This window comes from Coccinella septempunctata, chromosome 7 (assembly GCF_907165205.1).
Source record: "Coccinella septempunctata chromosome 7, icCocSept1.1, whole genome shotgun sequence".
Classification (NCBI taxonomy): domain Eukaryota; kingdom Metazoa; phylum Arthropoda; class Insecta; order Coleoptera; family Coccinellidae; genus Coccinella; species Coccinella septempunctata.
In genome coordinates this window covers 20,452,626-20,473,085 of record NC_058195.1, presented here as the reverse complement: position 1 = coordinate 20,473,085, position 20,460 = coordinate 20,452,626, and the positions used below count along the sequence as shown (strand labels likewise).

The 20,460-nt window shown below is 36.1% G+C and overlaps 2 protein-coding genes across 4 annotated transcripts in view; one reads left to right on the top strand and one right to left on the bottom strand.

The window, feature by feature from the left end:
* LOC123318072 (TBC1 domain family member 16) overlaps positions 1-20,460 on the top strand; it is a 443,130-nt gene that overhangs the window by 411,946 nt on the left and 10,724 nt on the right. The gene's annotated exons all lie outside the window — the stretch shown is intronic.
* Positions 6,435-8,987, bottom strand: LOC123318076. Of its 2 annotated transcripts, XM_044904773.1 has the most exons (4): positions 8,923-8,987; positions 8,756-8,845; positions 8,046-8,191; positions 6,435-7,205 (listed from the first exon to the last, which is right to left on the bottom strand). In XM_044904773.1, exons 2-4 carry the CDS (start codon positions 8,836-8,838, stop codon positions 7,138-7,140), a joined length of 297 nt encoding a protein of 98 aa, XP_044760708.1. In that variant the 5' UTR covers positions 8,839-8,845; positions 8,923-8,987; the 3' UTR covers positions 6,435-7,137. The 2 variants fall into 2 exon arrangements, with proteins under 2 accessions (XP_044760708.1, XP_044760707.1); XM_044904772.1 differs by lacking the exons at positions 6,435-7,205; positions 8,756-8,845; positions 8,923-8,987 and adding an exon at positions 8,249-8,650 and having other exon boundaries at positions 7,772-8,191.

The following is a 20,460-nucleotide window of genomic DNA, read 5'->3' as shown; positions in this document are numbered from 1 at the left end:
AAAATCGTCCACGTAAGATGCTTCACGAATCTGTTCGGCGGCCAAAGGAAACGATTCTCCTTCGTCTTCCGCCAATTGCAAAAGAACTTTTAAAGCTAAATATGGCGAACTGGATATTCCATAAACGACAGTTAACAAATTATAATCACGAACGGGTTCATCAGGTGAAAATCGCCACAAAATTCTCTGATATTTTATATCATTTGAATTAACCAAAATCATCCGATACATGCTTTTAATATCGGAGCATATCACAAAGAAATGGCAACGGAAATTCATCAAAATTTCAACAATGTCCTGTTGCAACTTCGGTCCGGTATGAAGACAATCGTTCAAAGATTTTTGACCGGGCAGCTTAGCTGAGGCGTTGAAGACGACTCTCAACTTAGTCGTTGAACTTGACGGTTTTAAAACGCAATGATGCGGAATATAATATGCGTCATCATCGATTTCATTGTCCGGTACTAAACCCATATGATTTTGATCGAGATATTCCCGCATGCAATCCAAATACTGAGCACGAATATCGGGATTTCTAGACAGACGCCGCTCTAGCGAATAAAAATGACTGAGAGCCAGATCGCGTATACCGGGAAACACCGGATTCACATCCCGAAACGGAAGGGATACTGTATATCTACCGCTTTCGTCCCGAAAATGAGAATTTTTGAAATGATTCTCGCAAAAAACTTCATCAGGAGTGGGTTTGTTGATAACCGGAACCTCCTCTACTTCCCAAAAAGCCTTCAAGGTATTTTCAACATTTATTGGTTCCGAAGATTGAATGAAGAACGACGAAACAGACGGTGAGGCTGTCTGCACGGTTCCCATTAAAATATAACCGAGCACTGTATTTACAGCATCTGGTTCATTCATGTTACCTGATATTTTACCATTCAATAAAATTTTTGGGAAGATATCAGCGCCGAGCAGCACATCGATATTACCCGGAATATTGAAATGAGGATCAGCCAATTGAAGATTGGTTATATGAGACCAAGAATCGCGATTGACATTACATGTAGGTAAACTATCGCAAATTTTAGTTAGAATTATCGCATCTGTATAGAAAACTGGCGATTCTTTCGCGATAGGTCTCATTGATATTACAACTCGACCGGCACTGTGGCTTGATTTCATCGAATTTACGCCCTGTATTTCAACTGAAAAATGAGATTTCGATAAACCTAATTTATTAACAGCTTTCTGTGTTATAAATGAGGTCATGCTTCCAGAATCAAGAAGACAGCGAAAAGGCTTGAAGTTACCACGATTATCTGAAAGTTCGATCATAGCCGTAGACAACAGTACACTTTTAGAGTTATTCGATGAATTAAGAGACGTGCGTGAATTTGTGGAAACAGCAGATATAATAGGTTGACTGGGTTTGGCGTCGGAATTATTGTTTTCCGAATTAGTTCTCGAATTACTGACTGGAGTGGGGGAATTCTTGGGTTTATCAACGTGTAATAACGTGTGATGGGTTTTCGACTGACATTTTTTACATTTGTGAACTGATTGACAAGAACGGACGTCATGAGCGGTGCTCAGGCAATTGAAGCATAAATGCGACGAGCGGCAAAAATTATACTTCTCATTCGGCGATTTCGCAGCAAACGAATGACAACGATAAATTGAATGTTCCCCATTACAAAATGCGCAGTTTTTGGATGAGGAGTCATTAACAAAGAGGGCAGTAGTTCGCGAACTAGATGCTTTGTTATTGGACTTATCAACATTATGACTATTACTGAAACGGTTAGCTTTAGTTGAACCGAGCGAAGGTGAAAAACTTAGCGTGTCCAACGCTAAACAATGTTTTTCAAGAAAATGTATTAATTGTTTATAAGTCGGAATGGCAGAGGAACCATGTTCCAATTCAAATCGCGTAACAATTGCGTGATCAAGACGTTTGAGCAACATCATCAATAAAACGAAGTCCCAACTTTCAGTGGGAAATTTCATTTGATGAAGGGCTGCTAAATTTTCTGAAAAAGTATCCAATAACTTTCTGAGTTGACTGATATTATCCGAACTAACCTTCGGTGCGTTTTCTAATTCTACCCAATGAGCTTGAGCTCGAAGACGAAGGCTTGAGTATCGTTTCACTAAAGCTTCATAAGCTACAATATAGTTATCACCGGTCAATGAAAGTGTCCGCACTAAAGATGATGGTGCGCCTTGCAATGACGATAACAAGTAATTGAATTTCTCTACAGCACTCAAAGATGTGTTACGGTGAACCAAAGCATCAAATAAATCGATGTATGATGGAAATGATTTGTAATCACCACTAAATTTAGGTAACTCAATTCTTGGCAATTTTATATGTGGATTGGAACTCGAAGAATTGGAAGAATTATCAACTTGTGAATCATTTGAATTTCTGTTTGATGAATTTATTGCCTCGAAAAGGTCGACATGAATACTAGTTATATCGTAATAATCACTTAGAAAGCCTTCCCGAATTATATTGGCATTATTAATATCATCATCGGAATCTGCGGAAAGATGAGTTATGATGTTTGTGTGAATTCGGAGAAATTCCTCTTTTACCTCTTCAAGTTGCGCGAATCTAACTTTGAACAACGTTTGAACACTTTTTTCTTTGATAGCTCTTTCAGCTAGACCTTTGATTACATTTATGTCAGAAAGACAAACATTTCTGAGTGCTTGAAGTTTTTTCAGTTTACTGTCCATTCTTGTAAACAAAGAATTTGACAATGTAGCGACAAATTTGACAATTGACGAGGAAAAGTCTTGGTTGATGACCACGCAGATTTTGAGGAACGCCCACTTGCGTGCAAAGATTAATTTGCGTAAAAGCGCAAGGAGAGGAAATTCAGAAAATGGCCGACAAAGAAGCGATTAATTTTTAAGGACTTCGGAATGAATTTGAATTTCAGAGGAATCTTTAAAAAAAAAATTCCTTTGAAAGTAATACCTAACGCCTTTATTAAAGCGATCAATTATTGAAACCGTTATATAATGTGATCTGATGAAGCATTGAAGTTCGTGCAAATTTATGAATGAAAAAAAAAAGAAAAAAAATCTTGATTTTGCTAACTCTGAGAAAAACACCGGAAGTATCCGGCTCCGAAGGAACAATGTCTTTTACCGGAGGAAAATCCTCAAGCAATGAACGATAGTTCGTGAGTGGTTCACTAGTTGGACTGTATATGTATATGAGAAAGACGACTTTATTTGAGTCTTTGAATGAGGTACTTGCACCAGACTTACTTTTCTGATGCTTTCTTTCTCGACGAGGTGACTGTGGTGGACTGCTGAAGGGGCCCCTTTGAAGAGATGACAGCTGCTGGCCACGTTGAAGGGATGCTCCGAAGAGTCCAAAACTAACACTAAGCACCTAATGTAAATACCAATTGATGGTTGTTAAAGTACGAGAAAATTCGTCTATAATTTTATGGTGACTGAGACACTGAGTTTGATTTATCTTCCGAATGAGAACGATTAATAATGCGACGGCGGCAATTACTAAATTCACTCTTTGGCATCCAAAATCATACTGTTTATGGAAATGTCTTTTTAGTCTATTTTTTATAATAAATGTTCCGAGAATATGCGGTTTCACGTAAAGAACGGTGCAAGTACGTGGGTCGTTCGAAAATTAATTGAACCACTTACGTGAATACCGAACACATTTTTTAGACCTATTTTCGAATTATTTACTGGACTCTGAGAAGAGGGGGTGAAATTCACCCTTCCAAGTCTTGCAAATAACAAAGCTTTCGGAATATCGTTCCTTGAGAGTTTGTCAATACATACATAGAATTTCAAACCCTTTATTCATTTTCAGACCTATTTTCGATTTATTCTGTGGACTCCCAGAGGAGGGGGTGAAGTTCACCCTTCCCAGTCCTGCAAATGAAAAAGCTCTTGGAATATCGTTCATTAGTGCCTTATAAATATTTAAACTGAATTTCAAACCCTCTTTCCATTTTTCAGACCTATTTTCGATTATATTTCGAATATCCATTCTACGGCTGAACTCACACTTCAACATTCTAGGAATAAAAAATCTTTGAAATAATATTTATCAACTTATAATGGGTATACACTTCGAGTTTGAAAGAATTCATTCATTTCCGAGACCTAATAACGATTTTAGTATGCAGAGTACGCGAAAAAAAAAAGTACCCGACGCCACCGGTCAAACGGCCGCAAGATCTGAAGTGGCTGCTAAGTTCACACCGGTCAAAAAACAAGGACAAAGTGAAAGAATGTCCAGAGTAACGATCATGAAATATACTAAGTTACATGTGCCTTAATATAATAGAGCATTCCTCAATATTTCCTGGAAATGAAGGAAATTGAATAGTTGGTATAAAGAAATTATTGAAGCAGAAATCAGTTATTGTTGATGAATAAATCATGGTCTCCATTGAAGAGACCGGAGAATGAAAACATTGTTAATTGCAAATGGATAATAAAAATTAAAAATGATGCATTTTGGAAATCCATTGGAATGGAAACGCGATTTTTTGCCAGAGCCTTCAATCAGCGATAGTTGATAGATTATGATGAAACTTTTGAATGAGTGGTCCAAATGTCTAGCTTTAGATACATCGCAACACTGGCATATAAATTTAAGACATTATAACATCATAAATAGATGTGCCAACTATCTTTTCAAATAGCTAATTAGAGTAAAAATTGCTTACGGTCAATTTCGTCAATTGAGTGAAGTCCTATATGTAGGAGTTGAAACAGACAAAAAAGGATCTACAATGATTTCGGTTTTCGAAATTCATAAGCTGATCGATACATATTTTATAGATAGACAAAATAAATCGCAAAATATATAATTATGGGGTACTTAATCCGTATGATATTGCATTAGTTACAACGAATAATGAAACATTGATTGATGAGTTCTAATTGATGGATTTTCTATGACAAAAGCAATCAAGCTTTTTCTTAGTAATCAAAATTGATAGGAAACAAAATAAAATTATTACTGATGAAAAAAATTATTACATTATATAAGTGTTTTTGAAAGAAGAAAATGACGCACTGTGTAAAAAATCTCATAGTATAAATATATATATATATATATATATATATATATATATATATATATATATATATATATATATATATATATATATATATATAGGAACGTCACCTCCCGATAGCACAATTGTACCACCCTGCGTATATATATATATATATATATATATATATATATATATATATATATATATATATATATATATATATATATATATATATATATATATATATATATATATATATATATATATATATATATATATATATATATAATATATAATACGCAGGGTGATACAATTGTGCTATCGGGAGGTGACGTTCCCGCGTACCCGAGTCGCCCGATACCTGTAGGTTAGCAACCTCAGTATCGTTGATTAAATTCGCTGTTCAGACTAGGAGTGGTAGACAGGGCGGTGAGGGGCAGCGGGCTGATCCCTCTCGGAGCCGTCCGGACGTAGAGCCCAATGGGAGCAACTGTGGACCGAGCGGCGCAGCCTCCCGAGATGGTACCGCAAGCCAAAACCCCGTCCTTCCTACATCGGAAAGAGCTCTTGGCTTGGTCGAAGCAGTTGCACGGCCCGCTAGGGAAACTCGACGACGGGATGGAAGAACACGATGGACTGAAGAGGAAAATATCCTGTTAATGCGTGTTCATTTTATAGCTGTGGATTTGGAACAAGTAACGGAAAACTCTTATAGAAATATACTGACCCAGACTTGGAATGACATCAGACCTGACAGAAACTCGTATGCTAATTTGCTTTCCAATAGAGTGAGATGGCTGCTGGAAGAGGAGAAGTTTACACAAATCGAACTTGATGCCATCCGTAAAAGTTGTTATCCAAGAGGAGCTGCTCTTGACTTGTGTGATGACCCACCTGAAGTACCCTCAACCAACAACCAAGAGGAAAGACCGAGAACAAGTAAGTTGGAGCGGAAATTCATCAAGAACCTTCTCATGTATAGTGGAATACCTCCTGAAAATAGACCTAGGATACCTAAGTTGAGAGGTTCAAAGAATTTGATGAAGAAAGTTGACGACCTCAATAGGATATTGGACCAAAAAATCAACCGTGACCAAACTATTGAAGAACTCGCGGATTGTGTCTATGCGGCTGCCTTAACTGTGTGCGCTGAGATGGGCGTGGAGATTCGGGAGGTGCCAAAGAGCAAGGAAAGTCGAGGACCACCACCTTGGAAAGATCGTCTGGAAAGAAAAATAAACGAGATGAGAAAGAAGATTGGTATTTTACAAACTTACCTGAGCGCTGAGTCACCATCTGCGCGTATTTTAAAATTAACTCACCGGATCGCGTCGGATGCTGGAGTCAAGGCCAGAGATGAAAACTTCAAGCAGCAGATGATACTCGTTTCCGAAAATCTGAAACAAAAAATAAAAATTTTAGGTAATCGAATAAGACGCTATAATGAAAGGGTTAAAAGGTATAAAAATAACAAATTATACTACCAAAACCAGCAAAAATTTTTCAGAAGTTTAGAGGAGGGACCATCTGAAGTAGGAGAGCCACCAGAGGAAGAAGCCATGCATCTTTTCTGGAAAGGAATATGGGAGGTAGAAAAGACGTACGATAGCCAAGCTTCATGGATCAAGGAGGCGGAAAAGGAACCTTCCAGATATTCCAGTGAAAATGTAGAAATCACCGTTGAGGATATAAAATCGGTGCTCAGAAAAACTAACAATTGGTCAACTCCGGGAGTGGATGGAGTACAGAATTACTGGTGGAAACACTTCACGGCTACTCACCAACATTTAGCTAAACTTTTCCAGCAAACCTTGAAAGATCCTACAATAATACCCCATTATTTCACGCAAGGAACTACTATTATGGTACCAAAAGGGGAAATAACCCAAGACCCAGAAAAATACAGGCCGATCACCTGCCTTTCCACGGTCTATAAATTACTTACAGGAGTTTAAACAAGACACATATGGCGACACGTTAACAAAAATAACATACTTGCTAAAGAACAGGGTGGATGTCGTGGGGACACCCGAGGATGTAAGGAGCTACTAATAACAGATTACGTCATCGCTAAACAGGTAAAAAAGAAACAAAGGAGTATATCAGTCGCCTGGGTGGACTACAAAAAGGCCTTTGATTCTGTGCCGCACACCTGGCTCATTAAAGTTCTAAAGATATACGGGGTCCCTGAAGCAATTATTGATCTTCTGAAATACCTGATGAAGACTTGGCGTACGAACCTGGTCGTCAACACTAAAAACCATCACTACAAAACAGGAACAATAAATATAAAAAGTGGCATATTTCAGGGGGATACTCTTAGTCCCCTCTGGTTCTGCCTGGCGATGAACCTCCTCAGTCAGCTCATAAACAGACAGAAATATGGATATATTGTGGAGAGATCTCGGAACATCAAAATAAGCCACCAAATGTATATCGATGATCTTAAATTATATGCTGCTAATGAAGAAGAAATGAAAAAACTTTTAAAAATAGTCGCGACCTTCACGAAGACCATAGGGATGGAAATTGGGGTGGATAAGTGCGCGGTGGTTCACGTAGGAAGGGGGCAAATACGGGATGGCGAGGGACTCGCAGTCATGGAGGACATAACAATACCTAGGCTCAGCGCGCAAGGTCATTATAAATACCTAGGAATACAACAAGCCTTGGACATAAAGAAGTCCGAAATGAAGAACATTTTTCGGGAGAAATACTTCTCGAGAGTGAAAAAAATACTGCAGTCTAAGCTGAATGCTAAAGCGACGTTCACGTCGATGAACATGTGGGCTCTCCCGTGTTTGTCATACTCATTTGGAATTATCAAGTGGACTGCTGCAGAATTAAAAGAACTCGATATTAAAACGCGCGCGCTACTAACCAGGCACGGAGTTCACCACCCACACGCTTCGTCTAATCGACTATATATTAGAAGACAGGAAGGAGGGAGAGGTCTGCAAAATATTGAGAAAACGTACAACGAAACAGTCGTAAGCATGCGAGAATATTTTCATGCAAAGACCTCACCTCTTTTGCAGGCTATATGTCGGAGTGACGAGAACTTGACTCCATTAAATCTGAGCAGCCAGGAGGGACCAGTTGGTGGTATAACAGAGGCACAACTCATTCGGGAGTGGCATAGCAAGGCGCTCCATGGGAGGTATCCTGGTAGCCTGGAAAAAAATAACATCAATAAAAAGGAGTCACTAACTTACCTTAGGGCTGGATACCTGTACCCAGAAACGGAAGGCAGACTCGTTGCCATCCAAGATCAGGTGGTCCCAACGAGATCCTACATAAAAAACATAACGGCAAGAAACATACCAACTGATAGATGCCGTAGATGCTTGCAGGCGCCGGAATCTATACAACACGTCGTGTCCTCGTGTTCCGTCTTGGCGCCGACAGACTACACGGAGAGACATAATGCCATGGCTAGAATTTTCCATCGTGCCATTGCCGAAGAAACCGGATTGGTTAAAAGATCAAAAAAGCCATATGAGTATCGTCCGAGCACAGTTTTGGAAAACGGCGCATATAAACTTTATTGGGATATGGTCATAACAACGGACAAACCAATACCGCATAATAGGCCCGATATAGTGCTTTTCGACAAGGGGCAAAGATCTGCCAAAATCATGGATGTTACGGTTCCAGCTGATGATAATATATCCAAAGCATTCACGGAGAAGCTTACGAAGTATCAAGACCTTGCCTTCGAATTGAAGAACACTTACGCTCTCAGGTCGGTGGTGATTCTCCCACTCATAATTTCCACCAATGGACTGGTCGAGGCACACTTGGAGGAGTACACTGTCATGCTGGGTCTACAAAAAGAATTAATAAGTACTGCACAGAAACAGGTTATTCTTGCAACCACAAGGATAGTGCGAAAGTTCCTTACCACCTCCTGAGTCCACCTTGTCCGAAAAGCGGACCGGTGTACTCGGTGAACCAACCCCATTGTGGTGAAGAAAAAAAATATATATATATATATATATATAAATAAATAAACAAGAAAACAGAAGTTAAAAGATGTCGGATTGTTTGAATTAAAATTGAGTAGGTACAATTCATTGGAATTAAAAAAAATGCAAACTCTAATGGTTGCTTCATCCACAGAAGAAAGCAATATACAGGGCGTTTCCTAATTGAATGTCAATATTTATGGTGGTGATTTTTAGGCCAATGTTGAGGAAAAAAATTCGTATGAACATATGTCCTGAACCTTTTGAGAAACAGGATGGTGAAGTTTTCAAAAATAAATAAGACTCGAAGAACTGAATTCAAAGACTGATGAACTGTTACACGAACTAATGACAACCGCCTTGACTTGACAACAGAAATCAATCAAATTTTTGGCCACAGCTCACTACGATAAGTAACAATTATTTCTTACTTAAATACATAATGTAATTTAGTTCAATGCAGAGAAACGTTTTTTAATTTTATAAGTGAAAACCGTGCATAGGATTGAAAAAAATGATCAACTTTAGGAAGAAATGATTAGGAATTTCAAAAATAATTTTTATTTCAGGAAAAATCTGTGGCGTACCATCAATCTCTGCCAAAATAGGTAGGTCAAATTACGTACGAACGCCACTGGTGGAAATTTAAAAAAAATGATACATAAAAAAATGCCTCTTGATTCATAGTACATGAATGACAAGTTTCATTAAAATATCTGAAGTGCAGATATTGATAATAAATGATTTATTTTTGAAACCATTACCACCATGTATCTCAAAAGGTAAGACGCTTATGACATATGTTCATATAAAGTTTTTTTCCTAAAATGGGCCCAAAAATCACCCCTATAAATATTGACATTCTATAAGGAAACACCCTGTATATATGTTTCTATAAGAATCTGTCATACAACGTGAGTTATGAGGATATTATGTTACTCAAATGAAATATCAGAGGTTATCAGCTCAATGTCATTCCAACCAAACCATTAGCAAACTAATGTCTGTTATTTCATAGCAGATTTACGTTTAGGAAATTGTTTTCAATGTTTATTTACTAGGTATTAATATTTAATAATAATGCCCGTTTTCACCAACGATCCGTAAATTTTGAGGAATACCCATTTAAGCCCATTTAAGTGACTCCTAGCTACACTTTCGTTTTCACCAACGTTTTGGGAAATCTTTGCTAGGGTACACCCTAAATTATAAATGCCCGAAAGTCGTTCCCCTACCGAATCCCTAATAAACTTATAGCGGATTTTGACATATCTACAATACGCAAAAAGAAATTTTTCTGAGAAATAAATAAGTGTTAGAGATGAATTTGTGGAAAGTACATCAAATTTTGAGGGGTTGTTTTGGGATTTGTGTATTTATTTGTAGACACGGTTGTTTGGGTTGTTACATTGAACTAAAAACCGCTTCACAGTGATAACTTCTAAACACTAATTTCTAGCAAATGAACAATGATATTTGAGAGCTTTCAAGTGTAGAAATCACTCGAATACCATAAAGAAGAGCTTGTTCTTAGGAATGAATGTATCAATAGAAGCAGTTGTGTTGAAATTGTGTAAAAAATTTCGAACATATAAAATGGAAGTTCAATAAAAGTCAACATTAGGAAACCATAGCTGTATTCGGGTTCGGCTTTCGGACAGTCCGAATGGTTCTAGAACTGCTCAGAGGATTCGATACTAGGGCGCAACAGTTTTGCGCAGTTTTAGAACAATTCTCGGACCGTCCAAAAGTCGAACCCGAATACAGCCCATTGGTACAAAAGTTACGCCACCTTGAAGTTTCAATCTAAAGAGTATTCTGGGTAATGTTTATTATACTCTAATTTTATGTTAGATAATATTATATTTATATTAGATATTAGATAACCAAGTTTTGTTCGTCAGTACCGACAAGCCGGAGTCGAGGCATTTACATCGGTGTGAATTCAACCGATTTGTGGCACATCAGGGACATATCGTTTCCAAACCCCGCAGGTGGTACAAAAGAAAATGTTCCCACGGTTGTTCATCATTCTGTATTCTGTACCGAGTAGTAGATTCTTTATTGAGTGATCATTCTGATTCTTACGCCGTATTCATCCTGTGCTAACTATTCATTTTTATTTAATTTTAATGCTACAAGCGTAGTTTATTATGTCACAAAATTTTCTATGAGTTGCATACTATACTCTTTCTACGACAACGACCATTTTAAAAACACACAAACGTAAATATTCAAATTAAGAATGTTGATATCGGTTGAAAGAACAATAAAATCCTAGATCTCTATGGCGACGTTTCGGTGGTTCATTTCTCACCTTTCTCAGGCTACAATTAATGAAAAAACAATTTCAAACACTTCTGCACAGAGAAGATAATTTAGAAAAAAGACTGACTAAAGAAATGATTTCTATAAAGAATACCGAAAAAAATGTAAATCTAATTACTGATACCATATCCCTGAATAACATATATATTAATTTGATAAAAAGATGCAAATGAGAATAAGAAATTTTTATGCATTACCACCGCACATAATCAATAGTAGGGTTACCAGGATTGAAAACAAATGTAGTCGTCTAGGAGGATTCAGTTTATGACTTTGCCAATATGCTTGCACATCTTATCACATTGATTGTTGTCGATGTTGAACATAACCTTAATTATCCATTCATACTAATGACTAAATTAAAAACGTTTTCCATTTTTGGAATAGAGCTTTGATCTCTCGGGAGAGTCTCTACATTCTGTTCATTCCTAAGTCAATACAGTTTGATACATTGTGGTCAACTTTTATTTGTGTATTTTTTTGATTGATGATTGACTGTCAACTTGATCCTTTTGTATTTTTTGCATTATTGTGATATCGTCGTTGTGTTTGAAAGTGTTTTTTCATTAAATATTCAAATATTTTATTCATTACTTTGAATCCAAAAAAATTATTTATCTTTGAATTTTTTTTTATTTAAATAAATGTGCCTCGACAACTAGGCCATTGGCACATGGTACAGGGTTCAATCTATTGTAGATTACATGTGAAAAATAAATCTTACATTGCTTATACTTGATTGAATATTTTGAAGGCTTACAAAAAAGAAGGAAATGAACTATCGATGCAGTGACTATATAATTGCAGATATAGTTGGCATTACTTGAGGAATTTTAGTGCTGTTTCAATTTGAGGTGCTGAGCTGAGGATGTCCTTTAAATTGTCTTTAAGTCCTATTTGGTTGCGAATTTCATCATATTTAGAAAAACGGGACAGAAGGTGTTAGTTGAGATAAATTTACCAGAGTAAATATGTCAAATGCGATTGGTTTGTTAGTCGACAATATTAGTGCTGGCGGTCAAAGTGTTGAATGGCAATCTTCAGCAGTGCTCGACCATATATGCACTTTGCTATTGGAACCTATATACTTTATATAAACGTCTTTTAGGAATTTGAGATTTCTCTTCGTCTTTGTTGGTTCTGGTTTGATATTCATTGGGAGTATATCTGATATTTGGTATCTTTCAAGAGTAGAAATCACTCAAATACCATAAAGGAGAGCTTGTTCTTAGGAATGAATATATGAATAGAAGCAGTTGTGTTGAAATTGTGTGAAAAATGTTGAACATATACAATGGAAGTTTATGAAAAAATGCAGACGATTTTTTGTACAGGTCCTGTCTTATGTATTTTGACGAGACGAGTTCAATAAAAGTTGATTCAACGTTAGGAAACCATTGGTTCAAAAGTTACGCCATTTTGAAGTTCCAATGTTGAGTGTATTCTAGTTGTTACTTTGACTTTAGAAAAAGTCCTTTCTTACGTAATTTGACGAGCCGAGTTCAATAAATGTGGTTTCAACATTAGGAAACTATTGGTTCAGAAGCAACGCCACCTTGAAGTTTCAATCTTAAGAGTATTCTGGGTATAACAATTTATATGAGTGCGGAGGCTCGTGTCGTAAATTGCATTTTGAAACCACCATTCTAAAGCTATCACATCTTAGCGTCATAGATTGCATATGTTCATAATCAAATGATCCGCATTCCAATCTCCATTTTAGGGGTATTCACTAGGTACCTTAGAACTCTTATATAAGGTGAAATTGAGGAACAAACCCAATGAATAGGGAAAGCACGGTGAAAACAGTATATATGTATTACGATTGTGCTATAGAGTCAAGGATCTCAAGTCCAGATATTTTGCATGAAAATTCAATTTTGTATGGACTATATCAACCAATATGATTTTTTTTTCGTTTCAAATTTGTCAAAAAAAATAAATCAATAAAATATAATAAAAAAATATATTATGAATTCGAGTTAGTCTCTGTCACTTTGATTCATGCAGGATCGTGACACTCTCTTACCCCCACTTCAAATTGCATATTTAGTTCTAATCGCATCTATAAGATGACTCTGTAGACGCAAATATTACAATGTTTGATCTATAGATGACTCTGTTGATCGTTTAAACCTACAGTGACTCTATCAAACACAGTGGCGACAATTGGAAATTTAGCAAGAATATGGCGGCTTAGAAGCATATATTTCAATGCTATGATCACTGTAGTGTATTAAGGTTGAATAGTACTTGTTCTTTAGATTGATTATTGTAGATAGGTGGGGATGTCAACGTGACGAAGAATGTATATAGGAAGTGGGGAGTGAGTTGATGTAATAGATGCTTAGTACGAACGTGTGTATTGATTGTATTCCTGAGACCTAGTAAAAAACGTAACAGTGACGACGAGAAAATGGCTGAAGCAATTGTGGGCAAATTGAGAGAATTCAGTCTGGCTACATCAGATTGGTCCATTTACAGAGCAAGATTGAATAATTATTTTGCTGCTAATGGTTTGGATAATGCAGAAAGCGCATCTAAAAGAAGATCCATTCTACTTAATATGCTGGATGAAGAAGCGTACAAGTTAATGTATAGTCTTTGAGGTCCAGAGAAACCCGAACAAAAATCATTTGATGATTTGATTCGTCTCTTTGATAAACAAATGCTACCTCAAGAAATTCCACTGGCGGAAAGATTCAAATTTTATCAAGCTAGGAAAGGAGAAGAGGAATCACCAAAGGAATGGGCAGCTCGTATTCGCGGTTTGGCAGTTCGATGCAAATTTGGTAATGAACTCAACAACTGTCTACGAGATAAATTTTTCTGTGGATATGAAAAAGGCCCAGTATTGGATAGACTTCTGGAGGAGAAAATCACAGTTTCCCTAGAAGAAATGGTGGCGTTAGCTGAAAACAAAATGGCTGCTCAGAACCATTTTCAGCAACAAATGGCGACAGGTACCACAAACATGAAGACGGAGGCATTGCAGGACGTGGAGTGCAGACGCGGAAAAGAGAAGGCAACCAATAGAAACAAGGAACCACCGAGGACGTCAGAAAAATGTCGAGCATGTGGAAAACCTGATCATGAAAAAGCTAAGTGTTCATTCAGAAATTATGTTTGTAGGATATGCAATAAAAAAGGTCATTTAGCAGTGGTCTGCTTCAATAATAAAGCTAATAAGAACAAAAATACAAAGTACAATATAAATCGACATTATTATGTTGAGGACCAGAGACCATTGCCCAATGACGATTTAGAATTATTCTCTATAGAAAATGAAGAGGATAGAGGAAGTTTATTTAAAATTGATCTGATTGTTAACAAGGTTAAATTGACATTTCAGATAGACACAGGTGCTAGCGTCTCAGCTATTTCAGAAAAATGTTATAAAAACAAACTGAGTCACCTGCCCTTGTTGAAAACTGATAAGGTATTTCATTTTTATAATGGCATAAGTGTTTTACCGGTTGGATACATAAATGCTGATATTACATACAACTCAGTGAAAAAACACTCAAAAATTTATGTAATGATAAATGGTGGCCCTCCTATTACTGGTCGTGATTTTTCAGAAATGTACAATTTGAAATTTTCTGATGTTGATTTTGTGAGAGTTGAACATAAAAATTTGGATGAATTGTTGACAAAATATAAAAATTTATTTGAACCGGGCCTAGGTAAATTTACTAAAGGTACAGCTTCTATCAAGTTAAAAGATAATGTTACACCTCATTTCATAAAATATAGGCCTGTACCATATGCTATCAAAGAAAAAGTTGAAATGGAGCTTAATCGTCTTTTATCTTTAGGAGTCATAGAACCTGTGGATTTCAGCGATTGGGCAACTCCAGTACTACCGGTGCTTAAAAAAGGAGGACAGGAAGTAAGATTGTGTGGGGACTATAAAGTAACAATTAATCCTTGTATAGAAGTCGATAAATACCCATTGCCTAGGATTGAAGATTTGTTAGGAGCCTTGGGCGGTGGTAAGAAATTCTCAAAGTTAGATCTATCGCAGGCATATCAAAAAATATGCGTTGATGATGAGTCAAAAAAATTGTTAACTATATCTACTCAGAAAGGATTGTTTAGGTACAATCGTCTGACATATGGTGTAGCATCAGCACCGGCTAAATTTCAGAAAATTATGGAATCATTATTGTCCGGAATCGAAGGTGTAGAAATCTTTTTAGTCGATATTTTAGTTACCGGTCCTGATGATGAAAAACATTTGAGTAGGTTAGAAAAAGTTTTGAAAATTTTAAGTGAAGCAGGATTCAGATTGAATATAGAAAAATGTGAATTTTTCAAAGAGCAAATTGAATATTTGGGTTATGTTATTGATGCGGAAGGCCTACATACGAGCCAATCGAAAACGATTGCAATTCAAAATATTGTAAGACCCAAAAATGTATCTGAACTTAAGTCAGCGTTAGGTTTGATAAATTATTATGGAAAATTTGTAAATAATTTGGCTACAATTTTAGCTCCATTATACTCATTACTTCAAAAGAATACAAAATGGGTATGGTCGGAACATTGCGAAAGGGCATTTGAGGAAATCAAAAGATTGCTACAATCTCCTGAAGTTTTAGTTCACTTTAATCCGGAGTTACCTTTGAAATTGACTGTTGATGCTTCATCGGTAGGAATTGGGGCAATTTTGAGTCATGAATTTCCTTCGGGTATAGAGAAACCTATAGCTTATGCGTCACAGATAAAAAAAGAAGCTCTAGAGATAATATTTGACATTTTGAAGTTCAATCAATATCTGTTTCATAAAAAGTTCATATTAGTTACAGATCACAAGCCGTTATTAGCTATATTTTCACCAAATGAATGTATACCTCAATTTTCAGCTAATAGATTGCGGCGCTGGGCAGTCATTCTTTCAAATTATGACTGCAAAATTCAATACATTGAATCGAAAAACAATTCGGCAGATAGTTTATCGAGGTTAACCCTCTAATACCCAAGTCCGCCTTGAGACTGGTTGCATATAAGTGGATACAAAATTATTCTGCCCATGTCCTCCTTCAGTATAGGTTCATTTTGTGAGTATACAGGTGTTAATGTAAATCAGTTAACTATTTGCAAAAAAAAGATGTAGATTACATAAGCTAATTTGAAACTATACGGAAATAATTTCAAAAAAGAAAAAAAACTTAGGCATTAGTTAACTTCTTCTGAACCAAGCAGTATGGCCGATGATATTGAATTAAATTATTGTTTTTTCTTTGAAAATAGGAAGGATTTGAACGTTGATTTCACAAATATAAAGTCCACTTCAGAAAAGGATGAAGTAATAAAAGAAGTCATTAAGTTTGCAAGAAATGACTGGCCTAAATCTAAAAAACAAGTGAAAGAAGATATCTTACCATATTTCAATAAAAGATTTGAGATTCACATACAAGATAACTGTCTATATTGGAATCATTCATTCATTCATTCATTGCTGAATCCCGTTACCGGGAATAAATCTACAAAAAGAAGAAGAAGAAGAAGAAGAAGAAGAAAAAAAAAATTTGAACAGACTTGTAACTTCTTAGTGCTAGTTGCGACTGTGTGCCCTCCTGTGACTAAAGAGACCCAACCGTGACCTGCAGATCCTTCCACACTCAGGGCATGGATAGTCTCCAACCAGATCTGGCCGCCGCTGTATCCTTCTCGATTCTCCATTATAACTGTGGATATATTGGAATCACCGGTTAGTGATCCCACAAAAATGACAAGAACGTATTATTGATGAATTACATTCAACCCATATGGGTATAGTGAAAACAAAAAAATTAGCGAGAGGCTACTTTTGGTGGCCCGGAATGAATGAAGGTATTGAACGAAAAATTAAGTCTTGTCAAGCCTGTATGACTCAATCTAATAGTCCACCTAAGAGTGAATTAAATGTATGGAGACCGCCCAATGCTCAATGGGAACGAATACATTTAGATTTTTCAGGTCCCTTTAAAGGTTCACAATATTTGGTTGTTTTGGATGCCTATAGTAAATACTGTAAGTACTGTGTAGAGCACAATGTAATCAAAAATTTTATAAAGGAAGTAGGAAAATAGAATTTAGTCCTGGTGAATTAGTAAGTGATAGAGATTACAGAATTATGAATATAATTAATTGGATAGAAGGTAGAATTTCGAAAAGGATTGGTAAAAACACATATTTAGTAGAAATACCTGAATTACATCGTATCTGGAAACGTCATACAAACCAAATTAAGAAAAAGCTAAATATTGATAGTAATAAACAGCTTATTGTTTGTAATAATGCTAGTTCGCAGAATACTGAGAACTTATGTGATAACGATAATTTTAAATATGTTTTACCTGTTTTACCTATTGATGATGTTAGTTCCTGTTCAGATATTTCAGGGTCAGACGTCAGGATTGTGATATTAGAGTAGATGAGGAATTAGATAATCCAAAGAGCATTGTATTAGAAAGACCTAAACGAAATGTTAAACCTCCAAATAGACTTGCTTATACTTGAGTTGATTGTAGAGTTATATGTGTATATGTAGTATAGATATTTTAAGTTAGGGAATAGCTTAAGGGGGAAGGTATTGTAGTGTATAAGGCCTGCCGCAGACATGCAACTTTTCAGTTGCGCAACAGTTTGATTGCAAGCGGTTCGAGGGCGCACACAAAGGCAATCGCTGCAACTTTTCAGTTGCATGTCTGCGCGGCCCCATATAAATTCATTGTGCTCAATTCTGCAACTAAACAGTTGCAAAACTGAAAAGTTGCATGTCTGCGGCAGGCCTTAAGGTTGAATAGTACTTGTTCTTTAGATTGATTATTGTAGATAGGTGGGGATGTCAACGTGACGAAGAATGTATATAGGAAGTGGGGAGTCAGTTGATGTAATAGATGCTTAGTACGAACGTGTGTATTGATTGTATTCCTGAGACCTAGTAAAAAACGTAACAATCACTAATTCGGAATGCGGATTGGCTCACGTCACGTGTCATGTGACCAAATCCGCCATATTCTTGCTAAAACGATGAAAAACGAGACCACAATTGTCGCCACTGTGTTTTATAGAGTCACTGTATTTAAACCCTTGAAACATAGATATTTATGTTCTAATAACAGATAACAGAATCATAAATAAAAATGAAATTAATTTGTCAAATATCAATGCCACTGTTGTCTTCAATGGATATGTACAAATTTGAATATATTTTTATTGGGCGGAAAATTATCAAAAGATCAGCTGAAAATCTCACCTTCGAAAGAAAAATTTCGAGTGATTAGTAAAAGAACACGTGTTGGGACAGTTCAAGATATCTTCCAAAAAATGGTATTGAAAACTTACTGTGTATTTGGATGTGAGGTTGTTGTTAGTAAGAGACATCGGTTTCCTGAAACTAAGACAGCTCTTTTTAAAAAGTGGGTTGAAATCCTCAAGCCAAAATATTACCAAGATTTAGCTGTTGAGCAGATATAAAACAGTTATTGTATTTAGTCGACTCAAATAGATGAGAGGAGTTGAAATATAATTACCATTTCAATAAGGGGTATGTGTTGAATAAACATTCATCTTTATAATTTCTCGTCGAAATATACACAATAAAATCAAAGAATTACAGACAATCGACTTCCGCTTAAGTGTAGGCGGACCTGTAATGCTATCTATCAACGCATTGGGAATATTCCATTTGGATTCATATTTCTGCCTTTATAAGTTTTATAAAAAAAAACTAGTAAGGAACTGTTTTATAAATGAATATTTCTTTCAATAGAAAGTTAGTTGAGTAAAGTTTCATCAATAGGATATTGAATATTTTGGAAATAAATATTGAACAATATATAAAAATCTGAATTTTTTATTGATATGCTTGGACTGGAAGTGTGGTCTTTCAATCGACATAAACACTCCACTTAAGAACTCTTCAACTGTTTTTGAAATATGCTTCAATAGTTTTTCTTAATATTGTATTCCATCCAAGAAAAAATGTACCAATTTCATCTATTCTCATTGGTCAAACTTCACATGAAAACATGAAAACATTCTGGTTACATCTTCTCTAGTTTCCTTCTCACACTTCTTTTCATTTTGAATATTTCCGATAACTTCTTTTTTAGATTTATTTATACCTGAAGAAGTAACCCCGTCTGAACTAACTTCCACTTTATCAAGATTCTGCCGAGAAGTAGATTTCTCTCCACAAACAAATATTTTCAAAGTCAATCTACGACAGACCAATTTTACGAGTAGAGATTCTCATCTTTTCGAAAACTTAAGGGATTTTTTAGCGAGATATCGTTAGTAACCGCCAGTAACCGTGCGGTTACTTCCCCCACTATTGTCATACTTCAATTTCTCACCTCCAGCCACAAAAATGAGTTAACGGTTATAGCTCTCAATAAAATCCTACTGTTACAAACGGTTACCTTTAATTCTACCTTCTGCCTTTAAATTCAAAAATATTTAAGGGAATGAATACTGAAGCAGTCGCGGATACCTTCCTTCAGGAGTTTGTTTTTAATGATGAATCAATTCAGACAATCAAATATCTTTTCACACACATTATGCATGAAACATCGTCCAATTTTGTCTTGTCAGTCAGATTTTCAATTAATTCTCTCTTCATATTAGGAAGAGGTACGTTATGGAAAATGGTTGAGAGTTTTTCACTATGAAAGTACTTAAAATTGTTCGTAATATTACATGGGGTTTCTATCAAATAAACTCCACTTAGTTTGTAGAATTCCGTATGGTCTTTACACACTTCGCCGATTTGCACATTACCGGTCGATAGAAACTTTGTCGCTGATAATTTCAATAAATCGTCGTTGCACTGCACATGATGTCTTTTGCAATTTTCTGCCTTCTGATCGATTAAGTTTTTCATGTAACTGGTCACTGGTCGTAACAAGTTCTGTGGACATATCCACCAATCCTCTACCTTCTGGCATTCTTCGTCGATGGACCATAAAAGCTGTTCTTCCTTGGCCAATAAGTATTTAGGCTGTTCGCTGAGGGTAACATTTCGGTATGGGACATATTGGAGATGATAGGTATCCAAAGGATTGGGAGAGGTTAATGGTACTTCAATTATAAAGATCACATCATTATTTCTGAATTGTACCGAAGTATAGCAAACGGAATAGAAATCTTTTAAA

What these genes read in the sequence shown, in the direction of transcription:
- LOC123318076 (XM_044904772.1), bottom strand. Translation starts at nt 8,467, where the DNA reads ATGGAAAATTCTAGCCATGGCATTATGTCTCTCCGTGTAGTCTGTCGG. An exon ending in CCTTCCGTTTCTGGGTACAG is followed by an intron (nt 8,192 to 8,248) that starts GTATCCAGCCCT and finishes ATTTTTTTCCAG; the next exon opens with GCTACCAGGATACCTCCCAT.